This window comes from Cervus canadensis, chromosome 12 (assembly GCF_019320065.1).
Source record: "Cervus canadensis isolate Bull #8, Minnesota chromosome 12, ASM1932006v1, whole genome shotgun sequence".
Lineage (NCBI taxonomy): Eukaryota > Metazoa > Chordata > Mammalia > Artiodactyla > Cervidae > Cervus > Cervus canadensis.
Window position 1 is genome coordinate 77,180,741 of NC_057397.1, and position 17,568 is coordinate 77,198,308.

At 41.0% G+C, this 17,568-nt stretch overlaps 1 protein-coding gene across 3 annotated transcripts in view; it reads right to left on the minus strand.

Moving 5' to 3' along the window:
- Window positions 1-328: 328 nt before the first annotated feature.
- The window catches only part of MRPL13 (mitochondrial ribosomal protein L13), a 38,928-nt gene continuing 21,688 nt past the window's right edge, over window positions 329-17,568 (minus strand). For all 3 annotated transcript variants that reach the window (XM_043483463.1, XM_043483464.1, XM_043483462.1), the window contains 2 exons: window positions 13,850-13,971; window positions 329-591 (listed from right to left, as the gene is read on the minus strand). In XM_043483463.1, the coding sequence (XP_043339398.1) occupies window positions 570-591; window positions 13,850-13,971 (144 nt within the window). In that variant the 3' untranslated portion in view covers window positions 329-569. The remainder of the gene's footprint in view (window positions 592-13,849; window positions 13,972-17,568) is intronic.

Sequence of the window (17,568 nt, forward strand, 5' to 3'; positions counted from 1 at the left end):
ATTGATTTGAGCGGGCCAGTCCCAGCGCCCAGGACAGAGGTGAAGAGGAGCCAGCAGGAGAGACGCGGACACAGTGTCGCAGGTGGGGCAGCGAGGTTTCTAGGGAGCAGAGAAGCATTGCTTGTCAGCCTGGTGTCCCGGAAACCAGGAAGCTCTACAGGACACAGAAAAAGGTGACGCAGTGTGAAGAGAGCTTAGGCAAGCCCTGCCTTGCAGAGCTGGTGGGCTGGATACAACAGCCCCTGAAAGGAGACGAGGAGGGCCTTGCTCCCCAGGCGTGCAGAGCTCGTCACCTGGGCCTGCGCGTCCCGTCAGATGAGACGCCGAGCTGAGTAAGGGGCAGTTTTATTTACCGTTTCCAACATTCAAGTTGCACTACACAATAAAAGGGCCCTATAAAACAACGTTTTCCTGCAATTTCCTAATGGAGGAATATCCCTTCCCGACCTTTCCCCACAAACTTTCAGCTCCCAGAGCAGGTTTCCTGTCAGAAGGCAGCTGTTGCTTCATCCTGTCCTGAGGAAGGAGTTTCAAGCACCACACCATTATTTTCTGAAATTTTCTTCCTCCTACAGCCGATAATCCTCAGGTCTGAAAGACAAAAAGCAGTGTTTATTTTTTTAACGACTCATTATTTCACTTTCTCCTGCCTGATGCAGGAAGATGATTTTTCCAATTTAAAATGAAAGTAACTGTTCACCAAGAAATATCTGCAAATATTATGTCTAAATTTTTGGTGAAAAACATTGAGGCCAAATGACTGCAAAGCAGAATAGTCGTGTGGCACATTTCCAAGTTCTTCTGCGAGTATAAGTATAGGCCCCCATGTGCCAGTACATGAACGTATGTACTAATAAACCTGAATTCAATTTCCCCAAAGCCCTTTCAATAGAAAGGATTATATACAAAGATATGGATTTAACTAATAGTAGCAAATTCTGAATGAGCAAATAATTTCCCTATTTATATTACTTTATCACACACTAAATTTAATTTTCAATATAATAGCACGCAAAACAATTGTATAAACACCAGTCCTTTGGTACATTAATTATACATACATTTATTACATATACATATATGTATATATATGGTCTTTTATTATATACATCCATACATAAGGTCTTTTCTTCATTTATATATTTATAGGATTAATTTTACCTGACAGTTCCTTCTAGTAGTAAATTAAAACAAAGCACATTTTCAGAGAAATGTTAAATTTCAAAAGTGGAGAAAATGAGGGAAAGGAACTTATAAAGTGTAAGAAGTGTTGGCGGCTCGTTATCTTTTACAGAGTAGCGTATTTGTAGGTACTGGACTCCTACGGAATTTTCACAAGGAATTTAGTAATAAGTAATCTAAACAAAATAGATATTTCTGAAACAGCTGTAAAATATATAATAGTTAGAATTCCTTTAAAAGGTGAACTCTGTTTGCCCTGAAACAACTTACCTTTCTACATTTATAGCGTATTAAAAAAAAAAAAGACCAGATAGCCCAGACAGGAAGAGCAGCTTCCGGTATCTAAGTAAATGAACGCCATTACACTTTAAAATTATCCAAATGTGCTTCACCATCATCAGTCTGCAACAAGAAGAGAAACTGCAGCATTTTGTTGCTGTTTTTGAAATCTCTTCAAATGTAAACACTGAATCCAAAGTCTGGGAGTGACAGCTGGAGGGCTCCAAAGTGTGCCCTTCTAGTCTTGGGTGCGTGACTCAGTACGGTCCAAGCTCCCAATCAAGAGACACCAGTGCCTTTTAAGAAACAATTTCTTCTCCCATCCAGCTGGTTCACATAATTAAAAAAGGGAGGCGGTGATGCCATTGGAAGGAAGGAAATCTTCTACAATTCTAACAAGGAGTCCTGACAAGTTTCTGCAGTTCCACTCAAAATTAAATGTGCTTCGTCAGAGTCTGGTTGTTTCCACACCAAGAGTCAGTTTATTCACAATGAGATGACGAGAGTACCTTTTAGTGGAACTCAGGAGTAAAACAGGACGCGTGTGTGCAGGCTGTGGTCTGTTTGGTGAAAATGCTGACTGTGACCTGAAGGCAAAGGGGCTAACAGAGTTCGATTCTGTTCACAACCCCGTGGAGACAGTGCGGAGGACGGAGGTGAGGCCTGTCGGGACTGCGGCAGGGTGAGGGAGAGGAAGGGGGGTAAGGACTTAAAAGAGAAGGCCAACTCGTCTAGGGAAGGGAGAGAGCGGAGGGACACCGCAGAGGAAGGAGCTGCTGCAAGAGGACACTTCAAGGGTCACTTAATCTTCAGCTTGAAGAACTCGGGAAATGGCAATGCTATCTGTTTTTTCAGGAGGGGGAATACAGGCAGAAGAACCAAGTTTGAAGGGAAGGAGCTTGGTTTTGTACATGCTATCTGGACATGGCAGGCAGCCAGTAGGCAGGATGTGGAGTTTAGGGGAAATGGGGCAAAGGGAAAGACAGCTGAGAGTCTCTAACAGTCTACAGCCATAGCACCTGGAGACCCGATCTCCTGAGTCTCTAACACAGACAGCTATCCCACCTCCCCAGTGGAAGCATTTTCACCAGTTCCCCACTCTGTCAGGTTCAAATGTCTCAGAAATCCACACATACATAACCAGCCCTCCGTAATGGCCCCAGCGAACTGCTCCGAGTCACTTTTCCCCGCCCTGTCCAATCTGGCCCCCCGACACTCCCTGCTGCTGCCCAGATGAGAACTTTCATACCACTGGACTTGGGCACTTGATATTTTCTGCATCTGAAATATCTCTCACGTTTCCCTGCCTGGTAGACTTGACTAGTCCTGCAAAACCCACCCACAAAATCACGTGTTCCGGGAAACCCTACACCACCTTTCCTTTCTGAGGCTGGGCTCTCTTCCCTGAGACTGCCAGGGAACTCCAATGCCGGCTTCTGTTACACTGCGCTTGTCTGACGTAAATGAGTAAATACTGCTCTGACTGTAAACAAGAGTCGGTGTCTATGTAGACGACAGTGCCGGGTGCTTCCTAGACGCCGTGACGTACATTAATCACCCCACAAGCCCGGCCTCATGTTACCCTCCGAGCCACACCGTGAGAAACACACTGCTGTCAGCCCCACACGGCTGGCGAGGCGGACCCTCAGAGGAGCCGAGGGACCGGAGGACACAGCGGCCAGCAGGGACGGGCACCTCGGACCCCCTGCTCGCAAGCCCCGTTCCATGCCTGTGTGCCCGTCACGGCGGGCACAGCCCCGACAGAATTCATCCTACGTGTCCAGCAATGAGGACAGCGGCCTGCACGGTGAGGGGGCTTAAGATGCTCATCACTGTAGTGACCGCCTGAAAACGTCACTGCGTTCATAAACCCACCCTTTCCTCTTCCGGAATCTTTGGCAGGTGGTTAATTTGCTTCAGAGGTGGCGGTGGTGTGGAGAACAGTCTCATGGCCAAGGGACTAGATATTTTACATGTTAGCAGAGCCAGAAAGATCAACTTATGTGGGAGGCAATTAAAAATATTACCTGGCTTCAGGAGGTACCCCTGTGGGAAAAAGGAGGTATTTACATTAAATATGGGTCTATTTTTCTCTCCACCCACACAAATGAAAGCTGGTACACATACAACATGCTTGGCCTGCTCACTCCCTTCCACTAAAAGAAGGCAATCCAAGATAACAGAAGAAAGGGAGGGGAGGGTCACGTACCTGAGTGCATTTCCAACTTCAGTGGGCATGTGAATCACTTGGGTTCTTGTAAAAATGCAGATTTTGATTCAGTTAAGTCTGTGAAAGGTCATGATTCTGCATTTCTAACAAGCTCCCCTGTGATACAATTCTGGTTCGTGAACCTCAGACCTCCCACAGAGCTATCCTAAGACAGAGGAGGTGACTAAAGATGCCAAAGAAGCACTTTCAGTAGAAATTTCTAAAGCTGCGCTGTGCCTGATAGAAAATAACACAATTCCCTATTGGCACGAATGATTCCAACTGATATACAGCTCCCTTCTGGATCTTTACCCACCAGAGGACTCTATAATAGGCGGTTTTATACTTTTCTGACACAACAATAGCTAACTATAAATTATGTTAACATCTACAGAGGCTGGATACTAAAATTCCTTTGACATCTATCATCAAAGAAAGATTAACTGTAGCTTTAACTGAGTGAATGTCACTGTATTAACATTCTCTAAATTTTTAAAACTACATTAGTTTAAAAGCTAATATATGTACAGCAACATTACCTTAGTCAGAATTGAATTCTCAGATGTTGCTTACATACTTATTCTATTTTATGTTTAGATCTACATACTCTCCTTACTAGATTAAGTAATTTTTAAAAGCAAGAAATCTGGCAACTAGTATTTTCCTTTTCAGCCTATGGATACTTAAATGCTGTTTGAAACTTTAATGTTTCTCACTCCAGGATTCTTGCCTGAAGAACCCCACGGACAGAGAAGCCTGGTGGATTTCAGTCCATGTAATTTCAGAGTCAGACGGGACTAAATGACTGAACAACAACAATTTGTAAATAATAACAGCTTTCATTTTATAGTAGTTTAGAACCTCAGGAAAACTTTGGGAGACATTTCAAATGCTATTATAAAAAGCTGAAAAGTGAAAGTGAAGTCACTCAGTCGTGTCCAACTCTTTGCGACCCCATGGACTGTAGCCTACCAGGTTCTTCCCTCCATGGGATTTTCTAGGCAAGAGTACTGGAGTGGGTTGCCATTTCCTTCTCCAGGGGATTTTCCTGATCCAGGGATGGAACCTGGGCGTCCCGCATTGCAGGCAGACGGTTTACTGTCCGAGCCACCAGGGGAGCCTATAAAAAGCTAATACCTATTAATTTTTAATAGAAAATTATTGATAGAAATATAACTTATTTTAATGAAATTAGCATGATCTTTTCTTTATATATGTAATACAAAGTATCCAAAATTGGGTATACTAGAGTTGGAGCAAAGCAGACTGTTGAGAGAAAATTCTAGTTTAGCTAGAGGCATTAAGCAACATTTAAATAAGCAACAAAGACCAAGATATGAATTCATCACACAGTGAATTAAAAGTCAATTCCTCTTTACAGGAGGTAAGAGTCCACTCATTCAGTCTCCTTCAACCAAGATTCCTGAGCATCAGGTCCATGGTGGGTGCAGGAAAGAGCAGAGAGTGAGACCCAGCCCTGCATTGAGAGAGCGCGTTTTTAACAGAGGAAGACACACACACTGACCTCTGAAGAGAAAGCTAAAAGCCTGAAGTTCTCATCTACGCACTTCGGGTTTACTTTGGAGATTAATGAATCTTCAAAGAATTTGCCTACATAAGACTTTCTTTAATTCATTTTCTAAAGTGTGCTAAACTTTCATAGGTAGCTAATGCTTTACATCAACAACTCACTTAGGACTTAATACTTGTCACCAGCAGAGAACTGCCTTTAAAAGCAATGTAGCTTTGCAAAATAGTATTACCACTTTTTTCGAATGAAGGCGCAAAGGCCTGTGGGAGCTGTACAAAGTTCCCGATGGTGCTTGTGCTTGCTTGGGCAGCTGAAATCGTACCACAGCTCACACGGTTCCCAATTCTCTACAGCAAACCCTTTCCCATACATGTCCTTATGCAAAACAGTACCTTCCACGCATCAAATTAAATAAGCACAACACTGTCAGTCATTAAAATGACGCAAACACATCTCAAAAATGAAGACACTCAAGTTCAGAACACGAAAATGGTAAGAAACCAACATGTCTGTACTATCTTGAGACGGGACATTTCTATGAAAGAATCTTCTGAGTTCAGGAAAATCTGTTTGGAAATTTTAGCTTTCATTGTAAAATGGCAGAGAAAAATGCATTTGGTTTTTGAATAAAACGAAACACAAAGCTACAAAACACATGGTTTATATTGTAGTTCAAATAGAGACACAATAGTATTCATCCCATTATGATGAATTTATTTTCCAAGGTAAAAATAGCATTCAAATTTATGCTGTAAATTTATGAAACTGGAGTATAACTTAAGTGTAATAAATTTCAAAAATAGTTTACTCTCCTTTAGGTTTTATGTCTCTTCACTTGTAAATAGTATTTCTCAGTAAAATGCTTACTCCAACAAAACAAAAAAAGTTAACAACAAAAGTTAAAAGACTAGGATAAAATCTGGATAGTGGAATAATCAAGAGATATAAACGGTCAGGTTGACAAGACTTTTAAGTCACTTTCACTGGAAGAATGGAATTATTTAGAATAAACCATCCCAGGAAATCTGGTCACATCACGTCGTCCTTGAACTGAAGGTGTTAGCTGTACAGGTAACAGGCAGAGCAATGGTGCTGCCAGACTCATCCACCCAGACCCCGCACCACCAGCCGGACAAGAAAACGTTCAGTAGGAATTCTTTTAAAAACTAAACTCACTTTTAGGTACAATGGAATACTGCTCAGCCGTAAAAAGTAAACATTGCCATTTGCAGCACCATGGATGGACCTAGAGATGACCATACTAAGCAAAGATAAACATCACATGATATCGCTTGTGTGTGGAATCTAAACAATGATACAAACGAACTTATCTGCAAAATGGAAAGAGACTCACAGACACAGAAAGCGAACGTAAGGTTACCAAAGGCGGCGGGGGCGGGGGTAAACTAGGAGGTCAGGGCTAACACACACACCGCGCTGTGCGTGCTCAGTCAGCTGTGTGCGGCTCTCTGCGCCCGCCAGGCTCCTCGTCCACGGGATTCTCCAGTAAGGCCACTGGGGTGGGCAGCCGTGCCTTCCTCCAGGGGATCTTCCCGACCCAGGGCTGAACCCAGGCCTCCCACACTGCAGGCGGATTCTTTCCCAGCTGAGCCCCCGGGAAGCGTATACACACTGTTGTGTATAAAACAGACCGTCAGCAAGGACCTGCTGTACGGCACAGGGACTTGTCGCAATGCCCTGTAATGACCTTCGAGGGGAAAGAATCAGAGAGAACAGACATGTATGCACGTAACCGAGTCACTGCGGCGCACCTTAGACTAACACAGCACTGTGAACGAACGACGCTCCAATACAAAGAAAAACAAACACTCACAGGGCTGCTCGCCTTCTTTAAAAATCAAATTTTTTTTCAATTAAAATGAATAGGAATTATTGTTGCACACACTCACTTTTAAGTCACAGCTCTATTGGCTAGGGAATATAAATGATTTGGTTTTGGTTTCTTACACAGAGATTGCTTTTTATTTTAGCAACCAGTCCTAATGTGTTCCTATCCAAAAGAACAGTATAGTTTAGAAGGCTTGATTAGAGCAAAATTCAGGACTGGAAATGTTGAAGTCTATGGTTTAAGCCAATGCTGAGCTGGTTGAAATGATGGAAAAGTTGGAACATAAACTTGCTCCCCAGTCCAGCCAATAACTTCTGTCTGTGAAGAGTAGCAAAATTAAGTTAAATCTTGTAGGAAAATGCCACATGACTAGACTAGCATACAATTATGGAAAATCTTGAAGATGCCCAGATCCCAGTTCTTTATGGGTTTTGAAAAGGTAAAACTCCTCTCCACTGTCTTTAATTAAGTCTCTGATCTGAAGCACATTTTTATAAAGCCATAGGTGAAATTATTACTATTTTTTAATGGGCAGATGTCGGGGATGAACAGCTCTCACATGGAAGGGCGAGCAGAAAGCTCACGCCCCTGCCTCTTCCAGGGCTGCCCACTGCCTGGACGGGGTGCTCACCATGTCCCTCTGCCACGCTCGCATTCCTGGCTCTGCTCTCCTTTCTACAGAGCCGCATGGATGAACCAGTAAACTGCCTGAGTCTAACCCTGCTTTCAGCAAAGACGACTGCAGGGCCCACCACGCCTCCCCAGACGCCACCCACCACCCACCCCCGCCGCCCCGTGCCGCCCCGGTCACCCTCGCAGCCTCCTCCTGCCCAGGCTCACTTCTAACTGCTCTCTGTGGGCAGCGTCAGACCAGGGGCCTAGGTTCTCATCCCACAGTCTGTCTGCAAGCATTTACGGATGCTGAGACTTTCCACACTTAGTTTTTCTGCAAAGGTGAGGGTTATGCTTAAAATAAAGCATTACAGATTTAACGGGTGCGGAGTTAAAAAGAACACATTTCTTTTTTGGTTTTGTTTCATCGTTCTGTGGATACTGTGAAGCAATTCAAGTTGCAATTTTCCTTACACCTAGTTTTTTCCAAAGAAAAGCTCTCCTACAGAATTTTGAAAAACTGAAAATTAAAAAAGTTTCAAATGAAACAAATTTTATTTTTACCCTACATAATGAGAAATTTCCATTACAGTGACAGCATTATAATTTCCATGATTGTTGTGGTTTTGTAATGTGTTGGCAAAACCTCAATGATCCTGGAAATAATTATTGACAATTAAAATAAGCTGACCATATGAAAGCTACAATCTCAGGCAACTGAATTCTGAGAAGAGACCGTGCTATTTTTTTCTCTGAGAAACAAGTTCTAAGTGCAGATCCTACAATCACCATGTTCATATGGCAAATGCGTATTTCCTTTGTACCATCAGGAAATGCAAAATAAAACTTTATAACATACTCTGACATAACATTCTCTGACACAGTTTATATATCCATGATATATAAACTAGTACATGATATATATCCTAGTACACCAAGGATACACACTAATTTAAGAAGTGAGGTGTACGGACAATACTTCTCATATGAGAAAATGGCTTTTAGTCATACAACATATTTATAGTTTCCTCATAAATATCCGTTTCTTTCCGTCTTGTATACCACTGTTTTAAAAATAAATAAACAACCAGCCTAAGAAAATCTAGAGTATGCTGAAGTTAGCCCTGAGGGAATGTAACTTTTTAAGTGATTTAAAATGACTAGCTATTCAATTAAGATTAATACAATTTTGTTAGTCACCTACTGGGTGACTTGGTTTCAAGGTCATTCAAAGCTTAGTCTGACAACTGTTATTGCTGCTCAAAAGATTTTCATCTCTAACAGAAAAGCTAAAGAGCTTACACTGAGCCAAAAGCTAATAATAGTTGCAATTACAAAATGTACATATTTATACTATAAATGTGTTAGGTTTTATTGCTAGGGAAACAGAAACCAGAGCAAGCTATTTTCATGCCTATTTATTAATGGTGCAATCTAGGGACATTCGTTTTAGTCAAGTCTCTGCAGGTTACCCGTCATATCTATCTTGAATAATTTCCAATTACTACATTCCAAAGGAAGATTATATTCTTGCCTTAGCTATTTGGGGTGGAACAAAAGCATATTTTAAGTAGGTTCCTTCTCTAAAAGGAGAAAAAATTTTTTTCTCATAAAAGCCAATCTATTAGTAATGGGGAATCCCATTTTTCAGGATTGCATGGTGTGTCAAATATTTTTTTTTTTTTTAAATTTTTTTATTAGTTGGAGGCTAATTACTTCACAACATTTCAGTGGGTTTTGTCATACATTGATATGAATCAGCCATAGATTTACACTTATTCCCCATCCCGATCCCCCCTCCCACCTCCCTCTCCACCCGATTCCTCTGGGTCTTCCCAGTGTACCAGGCCCGAGCACTTGTCTCATGCATCCCACCTGGGCTGGTGATCTGTTTCACCATAGATAGTATGGTGTGTCAAATATTTTAATTGTGATCCTAATATATATCCTATTTTATACTTGAACTTTATTAATCAGTAAACAACCCAAACAGCAGAGTCCATTAAAGTAGTCACGAGCCACACGAGGGGCTTCCCTGGTGGCTCAGTGGTAAAGAACCCGCCTGCAGCACAGGAGACATGGGTTCAGTCCCTGTGTGGGGAAGGGCCCCTGGGTGGGGAAGGGCCCCTGAATGGGGAAGGGCCCCTGGGTGGGGAAGGTGCCCTGGGTGGGGAAGGGCCCCTGGGTGGGGAAGGGCCCCTGGGGAAGCAGGTGGCAGTCCCCTCCAGTGTTCTCACCTGAGAAATCCCATGGACAGAGGGGCCTGGTGGGCTACAGTCCACGGGGTCGCAAAGAGACACGACTTAGCGACTGAACAACAAGCCACATGAGGCTACTAAAACCTAAGTCAAATTACATACGTAGACTTGAAAATCCAATTCTCAGATACGCTAGCCACAGTGTACGTGTTCAAGAGTCACAGGAAGCCAGCAGCTCCTGTATTAGCTCAGCAACGCATCAACATGAAAAGTCTGTCAGACAGCCCTGACCTGAAAGAACATGTTTCTTAGGCAGTAAGTTTTTGGTTGACACAAAAATGTATATATATATTTTTCCTGGTCATATGCATTCTGTGACTAAAAAAAAAAATTAGACTTGGTGTCAGCTATGATACTCAGAAGAATAAAATGTTGAACAATTTAATAACTAGTATACCTGTAATTTCAGTAGTGTATACTCATATAAGTTAACAGATCCTGTGTGGCTAGTGGTGAGGAAAGATCCCTTTATTAAGGCATCCAGGAAGCCTGGTGTCTCACGTGTGTTCCTGCCGCAGAGAAACCGGAAATGGAAAGAAGGGGCAGGGAAATCTGTCCCAGAATAATAACTTAGAAGTGGATCAGGCGGCTCCAAGTTTCACTAAGTCTCCTTAAAAATAATTCCAGAAAAGCCCTTTCTACCTCCCTTAATACAATAAAGGCACTCAGTCACCTTTTAGCTGGTTTTAAATGAGCCAGAAACATTTAGCAATAAAACAAGCAGTTTGATTAGTACTCTTTGACTAAAATAACATAAATATAATTTGTTGTGAATGGTTATTACACTATTATACTGGTTTAACTGATTAGAACATACTTTAGAATATTCATGATATGCATAGCCACATGCATAATATGTGTCTGGTCACATAACTAAAGAGCACCTTTGGTATTTCCAGTCTTTAAAAAAGACTTGTTTCCCATCTTGGTTAAGAACTATGACAGGGTTTCTATAAGAAAATCAGGTACGAGATATTCAGATTTACAGGATAAAACTGGTATCATATCTTTCAGCCACTGAAGATCATGCTTGTGGGGAATAAAAAAATCTCGCAATCGGGAAAACGTGCAGCAACAGCGTATTTCGCGCAAAATCATGATTCCCCGAGTTTGTAACGTGCGCGCACACACGTATGCACATACACACACACACACACACACACACACACACACACACACACACACAGTGCAGAAACTCACACACAGAGACAGGAAGTGAGCACAGCGGCATGTTAAGTATGGTGATGTTATTTACTTATGTTTGTATCTTATTTTTATTTTCTGCAATGAACACTTAGTAAAACCCCCAGATTAAAACATTTTTTTCAACTGAGTGCCTGAGTCTGCTTTTTCCAGAGTCATTATGTCTGAAGTAAATGTTGTCTATGTTACATGCAGTCTATTTTATTGTCAATTTTTAGTAAAGAAAAGGTTTCAGAGTGGTAAATTTAAGCTAATAAATGATTTCTAAAAGTTGAGGATTAATTTAAATTGTGGCAAATTCCACATCTCCTTTAAAGAACTTTTAAAAATGTTAACATCTTCCTAGAAAAATGTTCTATGTCTATGTGGGCTGAGTTTTAAGGATAAATATAACTTCTATGTAGTTTAACCAGGAAAAGGTAGATTGGATATGTCTTCAGTAAATGACCATGCAAATCTCTAAGAACAATTTTAAATGATTTTTTCTAAAATGTAAACTTTATGAAAGTATCAAAAGCTTTGTATCTTCTAAAGATTATTTCTAACCTCATTTATAAAAGTTGATAAAAAAGACACTCTATTTCTCATTTATTCATTCATTAAGTATTTGCTGAGTGCCTACTTGATGAGTCAGTCACTGCTCAGTGGTAACCAGACAACACACAAGTGCCTCACGGAGTCTAGTCAGGGATGTCTAGTCTAGTCTAGTAAACAGATAAGCATGCCCATGTTTAACTGCATGAGATTAAATACAGTAACATAATTTATTATATTTATTTTTTAAAATTTATTCTTTTATAACAAGACCCTATGGAGGTGGCCTAACCCAGCTCAAGGACTACAGGAAGGAAGTTACATTTAAAACATTTCATCTTCTGTATCCCTTTGGCATCTACCAAACTTACAGCACACAGTATAAACTCAACAAAAGTTTGTAAAACTGAGTGAAATAATGGCTTTAATGGTAATTTCTCCAATGTGTGTCCTACTGCTTACTACAGTTTCTTGCACAGAAGAGCGCCCTAATAATACTTGTTGAAAAAGACAATGAAACAGCTTGGTTTTGTGAAATGAACACAGGATTGGGAATTAGTTTCAAATTCAGGCTGTACTACACATCAGCCAAACCTCTGACTCAGTCTTAAGAACAGGAATAACACATTTCTCTTACTGGCAAGAGAATTACATACAACGTATGTAAACCATCTAGCAGAGTGCTGGGCTATTTGAAAGTATTAATATAACTGATCACTAATAATACTATTTTGCTCATTATTTGCAGACTTAATAAAGGTGAACCTTGAAATAAGTCAGCAAAGTTAAAAACATTTAAAACAGAATACCCTAAAGACTTGTGTGTGCAAAGAGTGAAGTCATATACACACACAAAGATTACAGTAGATCAAGGATTAGATTCCTGGACACACTATTAATTCTGGGAAAACAAGTTTTCACAAACCAACCTGGCCAAAGGGCCAATCTAGAGACATAGATGTTCAGAGTACACTGGGTAAGTATCCTAGGGGAAAAGGAGCTGCCTTTTGTAGATCAGCAAAGAGGATGTGTGGTTCTCTCTGCTGCTGCTGCTGCTGCTAAGTCACTTCAGTCGTGTCTGACTCTGTGCGACCCCATAGATGGCAGCCCACCAGGCTTCACCGTCCCGGTGATTCTCCAGGCAAGAACACTGGAGTGGGTTGCCATTTCCTTCTCCAATGCGTGAAAGTGAAGTCGCTCAGTCGTGTCCGACTCAGCGATCCCATGGGCTGCAGGCCACCAGGCTGCTCCGTCCATGGGATTGTCCAGGCAGGAGCACTGGAGTGGGGTGCCATGCCTTCTCCAGTGGTTCTCTCTAGACCTACGCAGACTGTGTCAACATTTCTGAGCCCCTATCATGTGAGGTACAGTTTGAGGTGCTGCAGATGCAGTGATGAACAAGATGTAGCCGTTGCTCTTGAGGAGGTAAACGGGATGACAGAGCTACCTGACAGGTGCCACGGCCTAAAGAGTGGGAGAGAGTCACCGGAGGAGGAGGTGAGGGGCACGCTGTTTTAGGCAGAGGTGAAGCAGAAAGTCATGGAGGAGCTAAACTGCATACAAGGGGAGCCCGTTTTGTACAGTCTGCTACTGAGAGCCCAGCATAGTGAAGGGAGAAGGACTTAAGCTGAGGAGGGGACAAAGAGCCTGGCGGGCCAGGCAAAACCGCCTAAAATCAGCGAGACGGGAGTCGTGTGTCAGACCTAAGCAGGCTTCTGCTCACAGGTGGAAGACACTGTACAGAGGAGAACAAAAAGTGTTTATTTTATTCTTCTACTTGGATAGACTATAAAAGCATCCAGAATGGATGACTTTCATTAGGTCGTATTCTTGGCTTAGTGAAGCAATCCCGAAAATGGGAGAATTACTTGGTTTTAGGTAAAGACAATTCATGTATCATTCCAAGAGACTATAATCAACCCAAGTTATGTCATCCCAGACAAAGTATCTGATAATTTATAGGCCCCTATGAACATCCTTGCACTTACCTAGCAAAGTCTTAAGACTTTGAGTCTTTTGGTTCTACCATCCACAGCTAGAGTTTATTTGTAGGGAAAAGCATCCAAGGGAGTGAAAAAAGTTCATACTTTCCACCTTCAAGGACCTTATCATTTGGATAAGCAAACAGGAAACACTAAATTCAGGTTAAGAAGACAATAAAAACAAAGATGGGAAGGAAAAGAAAGACTTACGGAGACCACACTCTTGGAAAAGCCTCTATTTCTTCTTGTGCGTACTCATCTAGACGTCTGGGTACTTTTCGTGGTTGAGGAAGCTCTTCTGTTAAATTCTTAAGAATATCTTCTGGTATATCCTAGGTCAAACAAAAATTTAGGCTTGATTTTCTTAAAATCTATTCTTAGTAATTAATTAGTAATTCTTGTGTATAAGTGTGTTAGTCACTTAGTTATGTCTGACTCTTTGCGATCCCATTGATTGGAGCCCGCCAGGCTCTTCTGTCCACAGACTTTTCCAGCCAAGGATACTGGAGTGGGTAGCCGTTCTCTTCTCAAGAGGATCTTCCTGACCCAGGGATCAAACCTGAGTCCCCTAATTTGCAGGCAGATGCTTTACCCTCTGAGCCACCAGGGAAGCCCTTAGTAATTCTTAGTAAATATTAAGAAATGATAAGCAGAAGAATGTTTACAATAACACATTTTATATTTTAATCTTGACAAACATTTCTAATGATAAATTAGACATCTTCAATTTTGACAAGTGTCTGGTCACTAAATTCTACTTTTTCTGAGTATTGTGTAATTTTTTCCTCCTCGCTTTGGGTCATTCCCATAATGTTTCATCTGGTGACTGTTTGTACAAGGTCTGTTGCCTCCAGTGCCACAACCTTTTTCAATTTATGCTCCATGTTTTTGCCAAAAAAAACTTTCAAAAATGAAAATCTGCTGGATACTCAAGTCATTTAGCCAGCAAGCGTTTACTGAACTCCTTCTATGAACCAAAATTGTGTTAGGGGCTGATATAGAAAGAAAAATCAAACGATCATGGCTTCTAAAGGCTTCCAATTTTTACAAAGTTGCTCCTTGGCTAGGATCTCTCTGGACGCAGCTCTAACCCCTGGGCCACACTAGTGTACTCACTCCCAGCCCCCCTCCAACTTCACTTCTCCACCAGGGCCAGTGACCCCTGAGCAAACACCCTCCCACCACTCGCGCACTGGCCTACGCTGAGACCCTGGTGCCTTTACTAATGGAACCATCCAGAACTGCTTCCTGCTGAGTAAACGGCCAAATGTTCAGAAAAATAAAAGGAAAGGTAAAATGTGAAAAAGTCTGAACCTCAGTAATGAAAAGCAGACTAAAGAGTAAAGCATATATTTGAGAGGCATCTTGAGAGAATTGGACTAAATAAAGGTAATGATAAAATGAAGGGCATGGAATTAATAAATTGGACTAAACAAGGGGAATGATAAAATGAAGAGCATGGATAACTTAAAGAATTGACATTTATATTGTGCTCCTGGAACAGAAGTAAGGAAAAGGAATTATATTGTGGATCTGAATGATGGGTTAATTCTGGAGAGTCTATTGAAGGAACAGTAAGATATCAATATAGAAGTGTCCTATGGGCGTTTCCACAGGGACTGCAGATATAATACCCTCTTTTCATTTACAGTGTGTTCCTAACTGTTCTCAAAAAACAGGATGACTATATGTCTGCAGAGAGCAATTGTATAATTGGGAATCAAATGTCTAGGCAAGCACATGGCATCAAAAAGTCACTCAGTTTGTCTTAAGAATCAAAATACAATTTAAAAATAGTTTCAAGGAATCAGAGCTCTTACACTGTAAGCTGATTCTAAAACTCAATATGGCAAAAATATAGTTTTTTTTTTAAAACTTGAAAATGACTTTAAAATTATTGTTTGGATAGGCTGGGTCACTATCAACATGCATAAAGCCACAATAAACACTACTCACAGTTGTTTCTTCACTGAAAAGCATTTGAAAAACATTTAACGTTCCTTCCCCAGCATATTCAAATACACAAGTGTAAGCACACAGAATCAGAATGAGCAGAGGATGCCCGGACACGTTAAATATTGTTAATTATTCCTTAATCTTTACTTACTAAAGAAGTCTATCTGCCAGTTTGGTATTCATGAAAATGTATGAATATTTCACACTTCTTTGGAAAACTATTTAAAAAAAACCCTTAGATCATATTTGCAAAGACAATTTTAACACTGCCAACTGCTCATTCAGCATAGAGAATTTAGAACCTAGTGGGTTTCTGGTAAGTGTTTGCTGAATTGAATAGAATTTTGACTGAAATGAGCTTACCAAATTTCACCACTATAAAGGAATCCACTGAAAGAATGGACAAAAATCAGTGCACAGTTAGGGATGGAAGATGCTGAGCAAGATGAAACCAGAAAGGCAGGAAGGTGCTCCTTTAGCGGGCATACGGGGAAGGGAGCCCTCGCATGCTAACTGAGGGTGGTGAGAAGAGTTTCTCTTTCTGTGATTACACCTTCTGCAGAGGGGTGGTTAGCCGAAGAGGGAAATAAGGAAAAGAATAAAAGCAGAAAAAAGACGCACGGGGAGGTGATGATTTACTTTTTTACAGGTTTTCCTCTTCATGCTTTTGTGTCTGTTTCCTGGCCGCGCCTCGCAGCCAGCAGGATCTCAGTTCCCCAACCAGGGATCGAATCCGGGCTCTGTGCTCTGGAGCTAAGCTCTCGAATCCAGGCTCTGGAAGCAGAGGCCTAACCTCCGGGCCACCAAGGGAGCCCCAGTTTATGCAATTTTTAAGAGAATTTCTAATCTACAGCAAAGTTGTGAAAATGAGTGAACTCATCTAACCTTCACCTAAATTCACTAACTGTTAAAATACAACATGATTGCTTTCTGTCTATTCATAAACACTCATACACCAAACACTCTTTTTGACTGTACCATTTGAGAGTGGTCTGCCAATATTTCATCCCTAAATATTTCAGCATATATATCTTCTAAATATAAGAATTGTTTCTGACATAACCACATTACAAATTCATGTTCAGGAAAACTACCATTGATGAAACATCTTTTAACCTAATATACAGTGTGTGTATACATACACATACACACACAGAGTATATATTCAAATTTCCCAAAGTGGTCTAATAAAGTCTTATGTAGCTTTCTTTTTCTAATCCAAGGTCAAGTGTCACATGCTACAACTACTATGTTATTATGTTGTTTAATATACATAATTCATTCTTTAGTCTAGTTTCCTTTGATTGGAAGAGTTTCCTTGGTTTATCTGTCTCTTAGGAAATTAATTTTTGAAGAGGCCAGGCCAACTGTGTTGCAGAATATCTTTTTTCCTTTGGATTTGTAGAACTGTTTCCTCATGATTAGATTCAGGCTGAACGTTTCTGGCAGGACACTATATAGTTCACATTGGGTCTTCAGCGCTTCATTCGAAGCAGGAGGCATACAATATCAGTTTATCCCATACTGATGATAAATTTAATGTCTTTGTTACAGGTGGTGGTTGACCAGATGGCTTTAACGTAGAAGACTCTTTTCCCTTTCTAAATAGTTAAGTACTCTGTGGCATGTTTTGAAACTCTGTGAATATCCTGTTCTACAACGTTTAACTCAATGGATATACGATACACTGATGATGGTGGCTCTTCTAATTCAGTATTATTTTCTACATGTTTTAGATGATATTCTTCTCTAAAGAAGAGCTCTTCCTTCTCAAAAAAGGAGAAGGGAAATTATAATAAGCTAAAAATAATTTTTGGACTATCATTGTGGGCTCACAGATTTCTGTTTTCTGTTCAAAGTAATCCATCATTATGCCCATTCATTTCAAGGCTCACACAGTCCTGTGTTTGTTCCACGGGCATCACTTCAGGTTGCCTCCTGTGTGTGGATATCTCTCCATCGGCCTTTGAGTT